General features: G+C 41.6%; 1 protein-coding gene across 4 annotated transcripts in view; it reads right to left on the bottom strand.

Annotated features, from left to right (window-relative positions):
• VPS13C (vacuolar protein sorting 13 homolog C) overlaps nucleotides 1-18280 on the bottom strand; it is a 202931-nt gene extending 184651 nt beyond the window's left edge. For all 4 annotated transcript variants that reach the window (XM_080660478.1, XM_080660479.1, XM_080660480.1 and 1 more), the window contains exons 1-2: nucleotides 16676-18280; nucleotides 7024-7067 (exon numbers count right to left, since the gene is read on the bottom strand). In XM_080660478.1, the coding sequence (XP_080516604.1) occupies nucleotides 7024-7067; nucleotides 16676-16775 (144 nt within the window). In that variant the 5' untranslated portion in view covers nucleotides 16776-18280. The remainder of the gene's footprint in view (nucleotides 1-7023; nucleotides 7068-16675) is intronic.
• Between the last annotated feature and the right edge of the window lie 1727 nt (nucleotides 18281-20007).

Raw genomic sequence — 20007 nt, 5'->3', positions numbered from 1 at the left:
CACACACACACACACACACACACACACACATATATATATATATATATATTCACAGCACAAATTCCTGAGATGTTAGCCATAAATGACTCAGATGCATTTTCTCCTTTGTTTGTGGCCTGAGAGATGCTTTTTGTCATGCTGATATATCAGCATGAAAGGGCTGTCAGGTAGAAAACTGAAGCTTGTTCAACAACCTAGACATTTTTATCTGTGAACAATTTGATCGAGAACCTAGCTGGTTTGGCTTAGTGGATAGAACGTTGGCCTTCTGACTGAAGGGTCCCGGATTCAATTCCGGTCAAGGGCACATGCCTGGGTTGCCCGCTCGATCCCCAGTAGGGGGTGTGCAGGAGGCAGCCAATCAAAGATTCTCTCTCATCATTGATGTTTCTATCTCTCTCTCCCTCTCCCTTCCGTTCTGAAATCAATAAAAAATATATTTTTTTTAAAAATCTGGCATATGAAATACAGTACTTTAGTTAACAATTAACTAAAATAATCAATTTACCCAATCTGATTGCTCAAGCATTCTAGGTGAACAGGAATTGAACAGAATACTAATAGTTTTTGATAAACAAAAAAAAAAATCCTTACTCATGATAAAGGAGCAGCTTACCCTTGGGGAATAGGGAGAATAAATTCATATGAACTGATATTGTAGAGGATATAAACTATAAACTAAACACTTCTAAAGTGTGGCCTCATGCTCACAGTAATCTTCCTGAAATAATTTCTCACACAAAGTAAGTGTAAAGGGTCCATATTAAAGCAAAACCTCACCAATATGGTTTATTTGCAACTTAAATTAATGGAGAATATAAATTACAAAATACTTTTTTGTATTTAATTACAACCAAAATTCAAATTAGGCTAACACAGAGTCCACATCAATTCAATGTATGTTAGATATATATCCTGTCACCACAACTCTATTTATACTTAGTTCCTTCCAAAATTAAGAGAAAAATAAGCTTTAATCCAATCACAAGCAATACAATCTTAATTTCTAAATTTTGGGATAGATTTTAAAAAGTTGGCCCTGTGATTAACTGTCAACCTATGAACCAGGAAGTCATGGTCTGATCCCCCTCAGGGCACATGCCTGGGTTTGGGGCTCAATACCCTGTGGCAGTTGTGAGCGAATCAATGATTATCATCATTGATGTTTCTATCGCTCTCTCCCTCTCTCTTCCTCTCTCCGAAGTCAATAAAAATATTTTTTTAAGTCATAGCACCCTACATAAAGGGAGGGAAAGAACATTTAAATATTTTGAATGCCCACTACTTGCCAGGCTCACTTTCCATCTTACTCAAACCACAAAGGCAGAGGGATATTACATTGTTTTATATTACTAACTCCACTTAAAAGATGATTAAACTAATGCTCAAAAAAATTTAGAAACTTGCCAAAAAGGAAGATCCAGGATGGTGGCGTAGGTAAACACCTAAACTGCTGCCTTGCACAACAATTTTAAAACTACAACTAAAAGACAAAACGTCTATCACCCAGAACCACGGGAAAGCTGGCTGAGTGGAAATTCTGCAGCTGGAAGGAAAGAGAAAAGAGCGTTGAGACATGCACAAGCGCTGAAAGGCTGAGGTACGGGGGCACGCGAATTGGACTGGCGAAGGGCGACTGGGAGCGCTGCTTTTTTCAACCCGAAGGGAGACAAGCCCCCGATTACTCCGAAAACCAGTTTCTGGGGAGACGCGGGGGACCCAGACTCCTACGGGGAGAAGCTGAACTGTCTGCTCTCGGGTCGGAAAGGGAGGGTGGCTTGCTTGCAGGGCTGCATGCAGGAATAATTGTTTACTGTGCTGGGGCGCGGGACGCAGGAACGCGGGGACACGGTCGGAGACGCAGAGCCGGCTGACAGGCAGCCATCGCTGTTTGCCACGCCCTAGCCTAGTGACGCCCTGAGACCCCGCCGTGCACAATCTACGAACCCACCCAAGCTCCAAGCAGCGGCTTTAGCAGATGAATGGCCTGCCCTATTGCAGCTTAACCTAGCAAACTTGCAGCCGGGTCAGACGGCTCTAAAACCTCCAAACCCCAAGAAAAGAGGAGAAAACTGTAGTTCTCGCTGTAGCTCCTGCTGGGTGGCCTCAGACAGTAGCTGACCTGCACCCCATTGGAGATTCAGAAGCCAGTGTACCTAGTGGTCAGTGTGAGACACCAAATTTCAACTACTCACATACATAAGTGACACATTCAAGAGGCAGACTCAGTGAGCACCAAAGCCCCACAGAAACAAGTCCTGCACCATAAGCGTGTCTCCAGAGCAGCAGTTCTTCCACTATAGACACAACGGGTCCTCACAGCCAATTGGCCTGGAGGTCAATTCCTCCCAGTGTACCAACAGCAATCAAGGCTTAACTACACCAAGACTTTGCACTCAGCCCACAAAGGGGTGTACCAAGAGCGTCCACCTCAGGTGATTGGGGAGGCTGAGCTACTGGCCCCTAAAGGTCACCTACCACACAAAGCCACTCCATCAACACAGGGAAGCAGCAAAATGGGGAGACAAAGAAACATGTCACAAATGAAAGAAATGGAGGAAAGCAAACTACTGGACGACATAGAGTTCAGAACCACATTTATAAGGTTACTCAAGAATCTTCTAAAAACCGCCGAGAAACTTGATGAGACCTCCGAGGAGCTTAGTGAGACCTTCAAGGACCTTAATGAGAATGCCAAAAAAATGGAAAAGGACCAGTCAGAAATTAAGCATACACTGTCTAAAATAAAGAATATACAGAAACTCAACTGTAGATCAATGTACCCCAAGAATCAAACCAAAGATCTGAAATATGAGAAAGCAAAAAACACCCAACCAGAAAAACAAAAAGAAAAAAGGATCCAAAAATATGAAGAGAGTGTAAGGAGCCTCTGGGACAACTTTAAGCGTACCAACATCCTAATTTTTGGGGTGCCAGAAGAAGAGAGAGAGCAAAATATTGAAAACCTATTAGAAGAAATAATGACAGAAAACTTGCCCTACCTGGTGAAAGAAGTAGACTTACAAGTTTAGGAAGTGCACAGAACCCCGTACAAGAGGAATCCAAAGAGGACCACACCAAGACATATCATAATTAAAATGCCAAGGGCAGACAGAGAAACCAAGATGGCGGCATAGGTAAACACCTAAACTGCTGCCTCACACAACAATTTCAAAACTACAACTAAAAGACAGAACGGACACCATCCAGAACCACAGGAAAGCAGGCTGAGTGAAAATTGTACAACTAGAAGGAAGGAGAAAAGCTCACAGAGAATTGGAGGTACGGCAAAGGGGCTTTGTGCGCGCAGAGAGGAAGGGCGGCTGAGAGCCTGGCTGACTTCCTCTGGCGGAAGGGGGAAGGAAGCCTCCTACCACACTGAACCCCAGTTCTGGCTGCACGGAACCCCAGTTCCGGGCGAACCCCTGGGGACCCACGCTCTTACGGGGGGAGTCTGGACTCTCGGGCGGAGACTCTGGAGCCGGGGAAGGCGGAGGACTGAAAGTGCGCACGCCGGTGCGCACAAAGGCTGCGGGGGTTGCCACAGGCTTTCCCTAGTGGAGGGGAGTCAGAGGATTCTGACTGCACTGAGCCCCAGTTCTGACTGCAGTGAACCCCAGTTCCAGGCGAGCCCCTGGGGACCCACGCTCTTGTGGGGGGAGTCTGGACTCTCAGGCGGAGACTCGAGCTGGGGAAGGCGGAGGACTGAAAGCGCACATGTGCGCAGGGGCGGGCTGACAGGAAGCCAAGACTGAGACTCCACCCCATCCAAGCTGAGCACAGAGGCTATTGCAATTTGGCAAGTCTAATCCTATAGGGCTGTCTCCAGCACCGGGCTTCTCCCAGCATAGACACAGCTGATCCTTACAGCCAACTGGCCTGGAGGTCAATTCTTCCCAGTGATACCAACAACAATAAAGACTTAATTACAACAAGGCTGTACACACAGTCCACAAAGGGGTGCACCAAGAGTGTCCACCTCAGGTTAACTGGGGAGGCAGACCCACTGGGCCATATTGGAAACCTAGCACAAATATATACCTTACCAACTCAGGGAATCAGTGAAAATGCGGGGTCAAAGAATCAGATCACAAACGAAAGAAATGGAGGAAAACAAACGACTGGATATAGAATTCAAAACCACGGTTATAAGACTTTTTAAGAATATCCTAGAAAAGGCCGATAAATATAACGAGACCCTCGAAGATATGAAAAAGGACCAACTAGAAATTAAACATACACTGACTGAAATAAAAAATATTATACAGAGACCCAGAAACAGAATAGAGGAACACAAGAATCAAGTCAAAGAATTGAAATACAAAGAAGCAAAAAACACTCAACCGAAAAAGCAAAAAGCAAAAAAAAAAAATCCAAAAAGTTGAAGATAATGTAAGAAGACTCTGGGACAACTTCAAGCGTACCAACATCAGAATTATGGGGGTGCCAGAAGAAGAGAGAGAGCAAGATACTGAAAACCTATTTGAAGAAATAATGACCGAAAACTTCCCCCACCTGGTGAAAGAAATAGACTTACAAGTCCAGGAAGCCCACAGAACCCCAAACAAAAGGAATCCAAAGAGGACCACACCAAGACACATCATAATTAAAATGCCAAGAGCAAAAGACAAAGAGAGAATATTAAAAGCAGCAAGAGAAAAACAGTTAATTACCTACAAAGGAGCACCCATACGACTGTCAGCTGACTTCTCAACAGAAACTATGCAGGCCAGACGGGAGTGGCAAGAAATTTTCAATGTGATGAATAGCAAGAACCTACAACCAAGATTACTCTACCCAGCAAAGCTATCATTCAGAATTGAAGGGCAGATAAAGAGCTTCACAGATAAGAAAAAGCTGAAGGAGTTCATCACCACCAAACCAGTATTATATGAAATGCTGAAAGGTATTCTTAAAGAAGAGGAAGAAGAAAAAAGTAAAGAGAAAAATTATGAACAACAAATACATATCTATCAACAAGCGAACCTAAAAATCAAGTGAATTAAAAACCTGAGGATCAGCATAATCTGGTGAATATAATAGAATCAGGGGCATAGAAAGGGAGTGGAATGATAATTCTCAAGGGGAAAGGGGTATGGGGGGTTCATGAAGAGAATGGACAAAAATCATACACCTATGGATGAGGACAGTGGGGGGGAGGTAAGGGCAGAATGTGGGTGGGAAAGGGGTGGAGGGGAGCTATGGGGGGAAAAAGGAGAAATAATTGTAATAATCTGAATAAAGATTTATTTAAAAAAAAATAAAAAATAAAAAATAAAAAAAATAAAAATAAAATGCCAAGGGCAAAAGACAAAGAGAGAATATTAAAAGCAGCAAGAGAAAAACGGTTAGTTACCTACAAGGGAGTACCCATACGACTGTCAGCTGATTTATCAGCAGAAACTATGCAGGCCAGAAGGGAGTGGCAAGAAATATTCAAAGTGATGAACAGCAAGAACCTACAACCAAGATTACTCTACCCAGCAAAGCTATCATTCAGACTTGAAGGTCAGATAAAGAGCTTCACAGATAAGAAAAAGCTAAAGGGGTTCATCCCCACCAAACCAGGATTACATGAAATGCTGAAGGGTATTCTTTAAGAAGAGGAAGAAGAAGAAAAAGGTAAAGATAAAAATTATGAACAATAAAATGACATCAAGTACATACCTACCAACAAGTGAATCTAAAAATCAAGTGAATAAAAAATCTGAAGAACAGAATGGACTGGTGAATATAATAGAATCAGGGACATAGAAAGGGAATGGACTGACAATTCTCATGGGGAAGGGGGTGTGAGGGGTGCGTGAAGAGATTGGACAAAAATCTTATACCTATGGATGAAGACAGTGGCGGGGGTAAAGGCATGGGGTGGGGTGGGGAATCAGGTGGAGGGGAGCTATGGGGGAAAAAAAAAGAGGAACACCTGTAATAATCTGAACAATAAAGATTTATTTAAAAAAAATAATAATAAACTTGCCAAAAAAACACACAGCTGATAAAAGGCAGAGCTAGCACTCAAACCCAGATCTTCCAGACTACAAGGTCCATGCCCTTTCCACTATGCCAAACTTAACAAAATTTAATGTTACTCCTTGTGACAAAGTTCTACTCCTAGGATCTTCAATACCCCAAATTTGCTTCCCTCAGACCAGTCATGGGAGCATTTAATGTATAATGCTCTCCCTAATAACACATTGCATCATGTAGAAATCCAACCAGAAGTCAAAGGCAAAACTTTAAAACACAAAATAGATTAATTAGAAATATGACCTATTAATTAAAGAATAAAATCATTCTTCAGTGATTTCATAAACTCAAATTAAGTCTAATATTTTAGCTAAAGCTTAAAAGGGGGTAGAGGACTGAGAGGATGGGGAGAGTGTTGTTTTGTTTTCAGTTCAATAGTAAATGACACAAACTACTCTCAGGAAGCTAGAGTCTGAAAAAAATCTATTTTACCTCCTTTTTTTTTATCTTAGAGAGAAAGAAACATCAATCAGTTGCCTCCTGCATGCGCCCCCGAGCTGGGACTGAACTGCACCTGGGCATGTTTCCCTGATCAGAAAGAGAATCCACCACCTTTTTTTTTACAGAATGACGCTACAACCACCTGAACCACACCAGCCAGGGCTATTTTATCCCTTAATATTACCATAATATTATATGACTGAACTTGAATATACTTCCAAAAAATACAATTATTCATTAGATTAAATTTTTAAAATCAAGGTCTTATTTACCTGAAAAATATGCAAAGTTATTTCTGAAGACAAAGGCCTACTACAAAGTATGTAGTCAAAGTAGGTCAATGAAAAATATTCTGTTGCCAAGAGATACCATTTTGATCATCAGGGAAAAAATATTTCTAAATCTTAATCTCAGATTTTCCTACAGCAAATAGTTAAACAAGTAATCCTTTGAGTGACTCAACCACTTTATCTGGCACCTGGTACCAGATACTTATTAATCAAGGATTTCTAAGAGCTTACCAAATTAAATTAGTGACATAGTTAAAAAACTTACCAGAGCATTTTCTTTTATCTTTAGATTATCTAAAGCCACATTACCTTTAAAAAAAAAAAAGAAAAATATAGTTAATATATTAATAAGTAAAATCTGTCATATGGCAGTACTAACTACTACACTAAGTGCTAAGAAGACAATAGTGAGCAAAGCAAACTTTAAGAACTTAAAAAGCTACTGGCACAAAAGACTTGCTATATGTGCATAGGAATTATTGGTTGTAGCATATTTTAGATTAGTCCAATGCAAAAGAAATTACAAAATATTTAAACTGCCTAACATTTAAATAGACATGAGAAAGAATTTGGAAACTTTCAGCCTAAAGAACAAAAGAAAGTATCCATCATTTTGAATAATTAATTCAAAATCCTAAAACAAGGACATAAAGAGATGACTACTAGAACAGATCAATTATTTATCCTGTAATTCAGGATTCTTTCTTTAATTATATTGTCAATGAACATTTTCTATAGAAATATGGTTTTAGTCTTTTAAAACTCCAAACATCCTACATTTCCAATGATTTTTGTTTGAGGTTCTAACATACTTAATTTTTCTTAAATCTATTCAGGTATTAAGTTGCAAAAACTAAAGCCATAATGATACTGTTACATTACTCAAATTTTAAACACTGTACCTATACTGTATTTGTCAATACACAATACTTAAACATTCTTGCTTAAAAGTTTTCATTTCACTCAAATCCCTAAATGTTGATAAAATTAGTGTCAACATTAAATGCAATCATAAATTCTTCAGTTATACATTCTTAATCACTCATTACACATTTATTTTTGAACAAATACTATGCTTCCTATGTTCTCCATAAATATTTTTCAATCAAGTAATTTTTTCCTCATAGCATTTTGGAGTGAATTAAAAATATATTAAACTAGAGGCCTGGTGCATGAAAATTCATGCACTGGAGGGGGGGTCCCTCAGCCCGGCCTGCCCCCTCTCACAATCCAGGAGCCCTCAGGGGCAGGAGGCGACCCAGCGATCAGGGGAAGGCGATGCTCCCATCACACCTCTGCTGCTGCCACTGCCGACAGCGCAAGCTTCGGCTGGCCCTGGTTCCCTGAGCCTCGGGCGGCCCTGAGTGGCTGGGTAGCCACCATCTGAGGCTTGCCTGTGCCTCAGGCGTCGGCTGGGCAGCTACCATCCGAGGCTTGCCTGCACTTCGGGCATCAGCTGGGCAGCCGACACCCGAGGCTTGCCTGCACCTCGGGCTGGCCCTGAGTGGCTGGGGGGCTGAAGACGGGTCCAGCCGCACCACACGCCTGCCACCACCACCCCAGGTGGGGCTGAAAGGATTGGGGGACTCTGGCAGAGCTGAGGGGACTGGGCGCCTCCATCTTGTGGCTATAGGTACTGCCATCTTTGTGATGGCGTGATGGTCAATTTGCATATTCCCTCTTTATTACTCTATTGTTAGAAATTTGCTTTTTTCCAGACCTCAGATTTACTCAAACATTTATTAAGCACCTACTCTGAGTTAGGTGCTGGAAAGAAAGAGATTATTAAAACATCCCTTCTACTGAGGAGCTCACAGCCAAGCAAAGGAGATTAAATTTCTAAAATTTTGCAACTATTCTATTGGCATTCCAACAAAAGAGTTTACAGGATGCAAAGTAGGAACCACCTCACTCTGCCAAGGGAGATCCAGAACTTCACACAAAAGTTTAGGCTAGAAAGCTGAAGAAATATTTACCATGTGGATAAGAAAAGAGATCAGACATCCATGAGTAAGACATTTTAGAATCCACAAGTAAAGATCTGGTTAGTTGTAGAGTGTGAGAAAAGAATAAGAGATAGACCAACTGTGGTGGCTGAGTGGAGTTTTAAAAGACTGTGAACCCAGGAGGTCATGGTTCGATTCCCCGTCAGGGCACATGCCTGGGTTGCAGGCTTGATCCCCAGTGGGGGTCATGCAGGAGACAGCCGATCAATGATTCTCTTTCAACACTGATGTTTCTACCTCTCCCTCTCCCTTCCTCTCTCTAAAATCAATAAAAACATATAAAAATATTTTTAAAAAGAAATGGGGAAACAAAAAAATGTAAATTCTTATAAGCATGCATACAAGTCCTTCAGTTGATCTCTTACCCCTCCCCCAAACCCTCTACTATTTGTAATACTTTAAACAATAAAAAAAAGGTAAATTCTAATGTCAGTATGACCTCAATATGTTTTATATAAATTGCTTCATTATCTGATATCTACCTTATCTATAGATACATAGAGAAATATTTTTCTTCTACTTAGTGCCTAGCAAGCAAATATATACACTGAGTGGCCAGATTATTATGATCTTGAACGCATAATAATCTGGCCACTCAGTGTATATCCTATATAATAAAAGGCTAATACGCAAATTGTCCCCTCAACCAGGAGTTCGACCAGCAGGCAGGCTGGCCAACCGCCCATGTCCCCTGCCCCTGGCCATGCTGGCCGGACCCCACCCATGCACAAATTCATGCACCAGGCCTCTAATATATATACATTATATATACACTGAGTGGCCAGATTATTATGTGTTCAGAGATCATAATAATCTGGCCACTCAGTGTATATTTCCTCTCTGAAAAATGTGAATGTTATCTATCAAACCATAAATATATCAATAAAATAAGAATGATACAGTCAAAAAATTATTTGCAATGAAGGAGGAGCCACTAGCCTTAATACAAAGAAAAGGGGAGGAATAACAGCATATTTCAGATTAACACCAGGTTAAAAGTGCATTCACTCATTCAACCAGTAGATGAGTGCCTTATCTAGGTAAGGCACTGTGCTAACAAGTATTCTTCCATTAAAGTACATGTTTTTCTGCAGATATATATGTAGGAATTCCACTGTCCACCCTATGAATGTCAGAAGTTCTGTTAAAATAAAAATAATTTATAAACCTAAAATTAAATACCCTTCCTAGATAACCATTTTATATTTAACTGAATACTGAGGAAAAGGTTAAGATTTAGTTTTCCATTTCTACATCAAGATAACATGATAATTTCATACACATGCAAGTCACTTTACTGCTATAGCCAGATTACCTGGGCTTAATAATATATAAAGGCCATAGGAAGTTCCTGAAAACCTGAGGAAAGGGTAAATATTTGTGTCTAATCTTTTAAAAAAGGCGGGGGCAGGGAGAATGACTAATAAATGGAGATGGATAAACTTAATTCTGCCAATAAGGAAGGCATTAAAGCCAAACCCTCAATTAAGTGTCTCTAATTCCATGAGGTTTGGAAGTTCTATAAAGTAATTTCCTTCTATGATGAACTGACAGGCCTAAAGGAGGAGAGTAAGCAGTAAGTGCAGTCTGTGCATCAGAAGAGGTTTCTGATTTTGATTCTATATGATTCTCCGTAATAAACTAGAAACATTTTTGGATGAGGTTACATGGTTAGAGAGTTCAACATAAAGTTTCAAAGCTACTCTTGAAGGATATTTTAAGCACCTTGAAAGGGTATATACTGGATCAAAATTTACCTAATAATCTACTAATGAACCAGAAGATGGAAATGAAAGTAAATCCATTAAATTAGCAAGTAACACCAAGATAAGCAGCGCTGGAGTTATTTCAAAAAATAAAATAGGAAGAAAACATAGTCAATGTGAAAAGAAGGCTGGGAGAGTTAAACACACACATGACATTTATTTTTGTAGAAATAAAATGTTCCTGAAAAATCAAAATAAATAAATAATAGAAAAAGAAATGGTTGATAAATTATTTTTAAAAAAAACAGGCTTATTCCATTATTATGCCATTACCATTTGATTTTGGTTGGTATTTTTTTTTACATTAACAAGAAAGAGGAAAGCGAAATGCTGTGTCAGAACTTCACTCATTCTTCAGTGATGTGAACAACTTCTTGACTGAATCAGATAAGATGTTTCGAATACTGGAAGACTATTTCCTTGATTTTTTCTGCCATTCACATTTTTCTGTCGTCATTGGTGCTGGCATAATATGGAATAAGCCTGCCTACATCCAAGAATAACTTTTAAAACACAAAATAGCCTATAAAATAAATGTAAGAAATATAATGCTAACGTTAAATGCCTCTAGTCATAAATAATCTATCTGAACTTTCACAGAGGTTTAGTTATACCTTTCTTATGGCACTTTACTATATAAACTCCCAACCTGATTTATAAACTCCAGATTCTCTTCATCGTAGGTGCTCAATACATATTGACTTTACTGATTTAGAATGCATATTATACTGGGATAGAAACAACTACAAGACTATAAATCTTTATATTTTAGAAAACACTCTCAGATCTATTACATTACTTGATCCTCACAGTCCCCTGGTAAAGGAAGCAGGACATGTACTAGTATATTAAGCAAGAGAAACTGAGGCTTAGAGAGGTTAAATGACTGATATAAGAATACTATATTGCCCTAGCTGGTTTGGCTCAGTGGATAGAGCGTTGGCCTGTGGACTGAAGGGACCCAGGTTCGATTCCGGTCAAGGGCATGTACCTTGGTTGCGGGCACATCCCATGTAGGGGGTGTGCAGGAGGCAGCTGATCGATGTTTCTCTCTCATTGATGTTTCTAACTCTCTATCCCTCTCCCTTCCTCTCTGTAAAAAATCAATAAAATATATTTTTTTAAAAAATAATACTATATCAACTAGTAAGTGGTAGAACCAGTGCTCAAGTTCTGATTCCCAATGCTGTGTTCAGAATATCACACTCCCACAGGGGAAGTGCCACTCAGCAAGAAGCCGGGCTCATGGCTGGCAAGCACAGCAGTGGTAGCGGGAGCCTCTCCTGCCTCCGTGGCAGCACTAAGGAGCAGTGAGCCAAGTGGTAAGGAGCAAGCAGGCGGACAGTAAGGAACGAGGGGTCCTGGACTGCGAGAGGGATGTCCGACTGCTAGCCCGACACCAAGAGCAGGCCTAAGCCGGCAGTCAGACATCCCCCGAGGAGTCCCAGACTGCAAGAGGGCACAGGGCAGGCTGAGGAACTCCCCATGCCCCCAGTACATGAATTTCGTGCACCAGGCCTCTAGTTATAAAATAATGAAAAAAGAATGTGGTGCTTTGTATTTATTTTTTATCTAAGAATTCCTTTATGTATCTATAACATAAACACTTATTTAAAAGTATATTAAAATATTCAAACATTCATTTTCCAAATAAGTGAGCTGAAGTAAATTACTGGTCATTTTTTTAAAGCACAAATCAAATTATTTTAATAACTTATGTTTTAGTAAATACTGAAGAAAATATTGTAGGGATTCATTTCAATTGAATGTAGCTATTTAAACTGAATTAACCAATCTAGACACCTTTCAATAGGAGTGCACAGTGAATTGTCTTGGGAGGGGAAAGTGGGAGGGGGGAGGAAACAATTAACTCTTACTCTTTCCATTTCCCTACTGAAACAGGAAGTCTTAGCAAAGAAAGCTGGAGATCTGCCATGTTACCACGGAACTTTCTCCCTTTCAAGTAAACTTCACGGATCTCATATCAGTGAGTAATGCGGCAGAGCTTCCCAGCAGGAAGGTTACCAAAGTACCAACTTCCAGTTTTATTTCTATAAAAGGGGTGAATTTTAAATTTTTGATGCTATATAAATATGTGGAAAGGTGTTTTCAATTTAAATTTTAGGCACTGCTTTAATTGATGATAACTGAGCCTAAACACATTACTTTACAATATTGAACTTTTTGTTATTTATTTTATATGCTATAGACAAGCTAATAAGAAATGTGGCCTTCACTAAACCAAGTGTTAGCTGGGAGGATAGGACTAAAAAAAAAAAAATACCTCTACAACTTTAGAAATACCTAGATATGCTATGTTTTATGTGTCATGGTAAAAACAAACAAAGAGGCCTGCTTTTCCTTGCATTCTCAAGCTCCCTGCAGCTATCTATTAAAACAATCCTATCCAATATAATAAAAGGCTAATATGCAAATTGACCGAATGGCAGAACAACCGGTCGCTATGATGCGCACTGACCACCAGGGGGCAGACACTCAATGCAGGAGCTGCCCCCTAGTGGTCAGTGCGCTCCCACAGGGGGAGCGCTGCTCAGCCAGAAACTGGGCTGACAGTTGGTGGGAAGCGGGCCTAAGCCGGCAGGCGGACATCCCCCAAGGAATCCCGGACTGCAAGAGGGCACAGGCCACACTGAGGGACACCCGCCCAGTGCACGAATATCATGCACCGGGCCTCTAGTTTAATATATTAGATTTGAATTCACAAACATCAACAAAAGATTGGAATTTATCTTCATTTATCTTGTCATATTTCATGACTGTGGCCTCTGCTCACCATTACTGAGTAAAGAACAAAAAGGAAAAAATACATTATTTGACTATGATTTCTTACCATGAAGACAGAGCAAGGAGCAGTATGACTTATCTAAGAAAGGAGCACACACTGCTCTGGTCTTGTTCAAATCACAAAAGTTTAGTCAGAAAAGACGACCCTGAATAAACCATATACAGATAAACTACTGATCACTGTTCAGTAACTTGCCAAACACCATACAAGTAGGCAGTATAGAAGATGGAATTAAATCCCAGGTTTCCTCCTTCCTTATGCTGCTCCAACAATATCTGGCAGCTGGTGGAAAAGTATCAGGGGTGAAGTGAAGGACAAACTGCACAATGATCAGCAGGGGCTCAGCCTGGTTTGCAGATCTACAAACTCTGAGGGCACTCCACCTGGCTCCTACTCCTGGTCACACCTTACATCCAACACATTACAGCCTCTAAGTATATTTTACTTATCAAATGGAAATGAGAGCAGCCGAACTCTGAATGGAGGATTTTCCTTACTTTCCACAGTACATCAATTTGAAAAATCAAACTGACAAGGGTTCTACATAATAAGCAATACTACTTGAACCAAATTGCAAAACATCAGCCATTTCAACATACCTTTTCAAATATTTGTTACTCTTAAAACAATTATAACCTGGACACACCTCAAATAGCCAAGGGCTGTGCAATTTATCTCCCAGTAGCAGTTTGTGAGGAATAAAAATCTAGATAACCCCTACTTGCCTTGGCAGCAATATGCCACCAGGCACTTTTCTAAACCTTTGAAAACCTGATTTACAAGCTAACCAGCAGGTAATCCTATCTAATAAAAGAGTAATATGCAAATTAACCATCACTCCAACACACAAGATGGTTGCCCCCATGTGGACACAAGATGGCTGCCACAGGTCTGCAAGGGAGGGCAGTTGGGGGTGATCAAGCCTGCAGGGGAGGGCAGTTAGGGGTGACCAGGCCGGCAGAGGAGGGAAGTTGGGGGCGACCAGACCTGCAGGGAAGGGCAGTTAGGGGCAAACAGGCTGGCAGGGGAGCAGTTAGGCATCAATCAGGCTGGCAGGGGAGTTAGGGGGTGATCAGGCTGGCAGGCAGAAGCGGTTAGGGGCAATCAGAAAGGCAGGCAGGCGAGAAGTTGGGAGCCAGCAGTCTTGGTAGGATTGGGCCTAAACGGGCAGTCGGACATCCCTCAAGGGGTCCCAGATTGGAGAGGGTGCAGGCTGGGCTGAGGGACACACCCCTCGTGCACGAATTTCGTACACCGGGCACCTAGTAACTTATAATACTAAAATTATATAAATTGTGATACCTTATAAAGTGTTTACAGTTTGCATGACAGTATAAAATTTTAACGAATTTTGTGCACCGGGCCTCTAATATAAGTAATGTAAGTGTAAATTCAAATGCAAGTAGGTTTTGTTTCTTTTAAGAAATTTGTTTGGGAAATAAGAACTGTTTGTCTGTGTGGTGTTAGCTTTACACAAAATTATCACACTATAGAATATGAAAGCCCTGAAATCTGACATCTTTTTTTTTTTTTAATATATTTTATTGATATTTCACAGAGAGGAAGGGAGAGGGATAGAGAGCTAGAAACATTGATGAGAGAGAAACATCGATCAGCTGCCTCCTGCACACCTCCCACTGGGGATGTGCCCGCAACCAAGGTACATGCCCTTGACCGGAATCGAACCGGGGACCTTTCAGTCCGCAGGCCGACGCTCTATCCACTGAGCCAAACCGGTTTCGGCTGAAATCTGACATCTTGAAGAAACATACTCATGAAAATAAAGTAAAACAAAGAAGGTTGTTTTCAATCACTCAGCCAGGTTTGTTTATCATCACTATTTCTATCAGTATTAACAGCTTAAAAATTATAATTACTAAGGATTTTCACATTCTCTCTCAGTGTTATTTCTCCATTCCTCAGATAAGGAAACTAAGACTTAAGAATGCTTCTCCAATTTAAAGACAGTATCCACATATAACTTCTAGACATTCAAATAAATTTCCCCATCCTTCTCACTCTACAACTTTTTTTTTGTGGATTTCATTGTGAAATATACATGCCTAGATATGTGTATGGTTCACATATGTAATTGCAGTTAACCCTTGAGCAAGGCAGATTTTAAAAATCCAAGTGTAAGTAGACCTACATGGTTCAAACACGTTCAAGGGACAGGTTTTTGTTTTTTAAGTAAAAATAAAATCAGGATTAAATTTTAATATACTGTATTTAATCCAATATAATATTATCACTTCAATGTGTAATCAACATAAAAATTGAGATATTACATTCTCCCTCCTGAGTATTTTCTCAAAACTTGGTGTATATTTTATACTTACAGCACTAACCACATTTCAAGTGCTCAATAGCCATAGCTTGTTGACTGAATTAAAAGCAGTTTCATCCTTTTGAGTAATTGTCTGATTTCCCTCCAAGCCTGACAAAAAATCCCAAAACTCTTCATAGAGTTAGAAAGTATCCCCAATGACCCCAAAATTTACCGCATCATTAGTGCAAATAATTAAGCTCTATGAAGAGGGTGCAAGCATACTACTTACTGTCTACTTCTATACACAACCCTTAGGATAGAAAGGCCGGCGTACATTCTTGGTCATGCACCTAATTAATGAGGATGCTGGTTGTGGCCTGCCTTCCTTTCCATCGCTACAAAACAAAACTGAAAGTCCTCCTCTTGTTGGGGGAAAAGTAAATACGAAGGAAAGAAATCACTTTCTCGGAAGCTGACAGTATTAGGAGTAAAAAGCCCTACTGACACGCCTTTTGCAATGATCTTCCCCTGCCCATCCCTTCCCAAACCCTGCAATCCCAGAGAAGAAAGCCAGCTCCTGGTCGCTATAAAATGCCAAAGATAAATGCGAAATATAAGTTCTCTTTTCGTTTTCCTTGATGCTACTTTATTTGAGCGTGTGCGACCATGCAACCAACCTCACTTCACGTGATGCAGGAACAGAAAAGGTTTTTATTTTTGTTTTTTATGCTATGGACCATGCCGAGGGCTGCGAGGGGAGACCCCCAAGGGAGGCAAGGTGGGGCAGGGCAAGGGCTCGGGCCTCAGGGATCCGGGCAGCGCGAGCGCGACTAGCCGCATCTCCCACCCGCGCCGGTCCCCAGGACCTAAGGGAGGTGGAGGTGGAGACGGCACTGGTCTCTCGGCGTCTCGCACCTGCCGGCTGGGAGGGGGGCCCGCGCGAGCGCCCTCCCCGGAGGCGGGGTCTCGGCAGCGAAGGGAGCAGGGCCCGGGCTGGACTGGGCGTGGAGCCCGCAGCGTGGGCCCCTCAGCCCGCGCCCGCACCCCGCCGGCCGCGCCCTCTCGCTTACCGCCCCAGATCCCCAGCTTCAGCTGGGACTTATTCAGGTTCTCCACATAGTCCCCCAGGAAGCGGTTCAGCAGGTCCGCGACCACCGACTCCAGCACCATGGTGCGGCTGAGGCGGCGGGGAGGGAGAAGCCGGAACCGCGGGGCGCAGCTGAGGGCGGCGCAGCGCGCGGCGAATGACAGCCCCTCCGGCGCCGTCCCGCCCCCGCCGCTCGCGTGACCCGGCCTGTGCGCAGGCGCGCCGCCGCCCGGACCCGAAGGTGCACGGACCGGCCCCAAACCTCGCCGCCTCGTACAGCTAGCGCCCCGGACCCGCCTAGGGTGGGCGGAGGAGCGGAGGGGAAGCTGGCTTCGGGCCTGCCTCGGCAGCCGTACCCGAGCGCTGAAAGGGAGGGAAAAAGATGTTAATGAAAGGGAGGGCAGGAGTTCCTGAGCGCGCGGACATCTGTGTGGCCGCTCTGCCTGCCCGCCGTCATGTTCTGTAGATCTCGGGTCCGCAGAGCTCAACCATCTCCGGGGAAAGCAGCTGCGCGGCGCCTCCACTGGAGCCGGCCCTACAGCGCGGCGCTTTCCAGACCCGGAGTCCACCCAGTGCACCGCCTAAGCAGCCACCCGCCCCCCTCCGGGTGGGGACTCGGAGGCTCCGCACCCTTGTTCTGTCTGCTATCTGTCAACTCCGCCTGGGGCAAGGTCTCCGTTTCTTTTTGCTTCCTGAAAACATATTTGAATAATTTAGAAGTGGGTGGGGTAGGAACAGAATCGCATCATAAGATGGTAGATAGAATGGGAACTGAACATGCATTTTGTCCTTAACTCATTCTTTTACTCCCTCTGTGTTTGACTCATTCTTTGAACTCAGAGCCACTTCTTACCTACCTCATTAAGAAAACAAAGAACAAAAACGTGGTACTTTTTTTGTTTATATGTGGCTTACATGTTATTAATATATCACTTTCTTCCATGCTATCATTAAACTGTCTCGGGTGTATCAAGACATTGAGAGTAAGGCTTTTATAATTCAGGGGCTATTTATGTTAGTTAATTTTACCCGTTGACAAATCAATTCTGTTTAGAGAACCGGACGTTTTTTCTAAAATATATTTCAAAAAGCTGTGGAGATACAGTAAAGGAGTAAACCTCAGAAATGGTGGATTATTTGTAGTCCTTAGCATTTATTAAATGCTTTGCTACACATTACTTCTGAAAAACTGTGAGAATTGTTCTTAAACAACTGCTATAGATTGACTGTGTCCTCCCAAATTTCATGTTGAAATCCTACTCCCCAATATGATGATATTAGGGTGGTGGGGCCTGTGGGAGGTAATTGGGTAATTAAGCAGAGCCCTGGTGAATTGGCAGAGAGAGGCAGAGAGCTCCTTCCCCCATCTGCCATGTAAAGAAGTAGCAAGAAGACCACCATCTATGAACCAGGAAATGGGCCCTCAACCGGACTGAATTGGCTGGCACCTTTTCCGTGCTCCCAGCCTCCAGAAATGTGTGAGATAAATTTGCATTGTTTTTAAACCACCCAGTCTATGATACTTTGTTAGAGCAGCCTCAAAGGACTAAGATAGGATCAAAAAGAAAAAATGTCTTAAGTTCAAAGTCTACTGAAAAAAATAAAAAGTTAAATGTCTATAATTGGTTATATGTAAAATTAATATAAAAGAAAAAAACAATACTAATCAGTACTATTGTATCACAAAGCAGGGAGCTGGACAAGACACCTTAATGAGCCATTTAGTTAGGAGTCATCTTTATTGTGCGCAGGTTCAGAGCAGATTAACTCTGTCAAATTCTGAACAAACACAGGAGTATTTCCTTTTTATATCCTTCTAGTTCTTTGTGTAAGTTATTTTTGTAGACAGCTTGAAACCTTGAGTACATATCATATCTAGCAAACACCTGTCATATCTATACAGATAACTTGTAACCTTGAGTATCATATCATATCTATACAGACACCTTGTAACCTTGAGTATCATATATCTATACAGACACCTGACATCAATATCAGTCCCTTCTGTTAGATGGCTAGCTTGCAAGGTCAGACAATTAAGTTTATCTTTTCTATTCAAGCAAAAAACAAAGTTATTTTACAGTCTAAAAATAACAGAGGGACTAGCAAAAATAAAAGAATTCTAAAACAGCAGTTTCAAATAGTTTTTCCAAAGGAGGGATTATTATTATGCTTCACTATCAATACCCACCTTAATCCTCCATTCCTTCACACAGAAAATGAATTCTTAACCATTTGTTTTTCTTATCTCAGTCACCCTGACAAAATACCTAGGAGGTACTTAGCACTTCTTTCTATCACCATCCACAAGGAACTAATAGCCAAACCTGTCCGTTTTGCTTTTGCCATATTTCCTAAATTCTCTTTATGTCTCACCTGGACCATTCAATCACCTTCTAACTGGCTTCCTGACCTGTGAATATTTCTCTCTTTTCCCTATCCAGTGCAGCTAGAGAGTGGTCCGGTTCCTGAGTAGGGGCTGCTGGAGATTGAGAAAATGAAAGAGACAGACACAGAGATAGAAGGAAAAAGCTGGGGCTGGGTGGGACCACTGTCCTCTGATGGAGAGACAGGGACCCTGAGCCAATATAGTGTATTGATTTTATACAGAAAAAAAAAAAAAAAAAAAAACAGGAAGTTTTACTAAGTCAAGACAAAGGAGATTATGTACATTCTTGGGTGGGCCAGAGTCATATTCATTCCTGGTGCTTGGCTGGATTTAAATAACAAAACCCACCCCCTGGCACCTGGGCTGAAGGTCAAGTTGACAACACTCCTGCCTCTGGCAAAGCATGTTTTCAGACATGCTTTGCCAACGCCACTGGATTCAGCTGACAATAATTAAAGAAATGCCCATGTGCCTTCCCAGGCGCTCTCACCCTTTTTTTTTTGTTTGTTTTTAAGCTACTATAATAAAAGTAAAACTTAAATATCAAGAACAAGACTCTGATATTAAAACAATTGCAAACAATGCCAATGCAAAAACCAAACTACATAAATGTTATTTTAAAACTTGAACGTCAAGAGCAAAACTCTGGCTATTAAAATAATAAAACAATGCCAATGCAACACAGCAATAAGAGAGAAATTAAGCTACAGACATGTTAACATTTTTAGCTACTAAATCAAAGTTTCTTTTGCTGCTGGTGTATATTTACTCAGAGTCCTCAGACTTGACTGCGAAAGACTTTACAGAAGACTGGCTGCTAACCAATGCTAGCATAGCCTGAAACATTATTGAGGAAGTAGCTTCCACTTCTTGCTTATCTATCTGCTGGGCTTCAGTCATTAACTTCTTCAGATGACCCCATGTTG

This window comes from Plecotus auritus (genome assembly GCF_963455305.1).
Source record: "Plecotus auritus genome assembly, chromosome: 1".
Taxonomy (NCBI): Eukaryota; Metazoa; Chordata; class Mammalia; order Chiroptera; family Vespertilionidae; genus Plecotus; species Plecotus auritus.
This window is presented reverse-complemented; position numbering and strand designations above follow the sequence as displayed.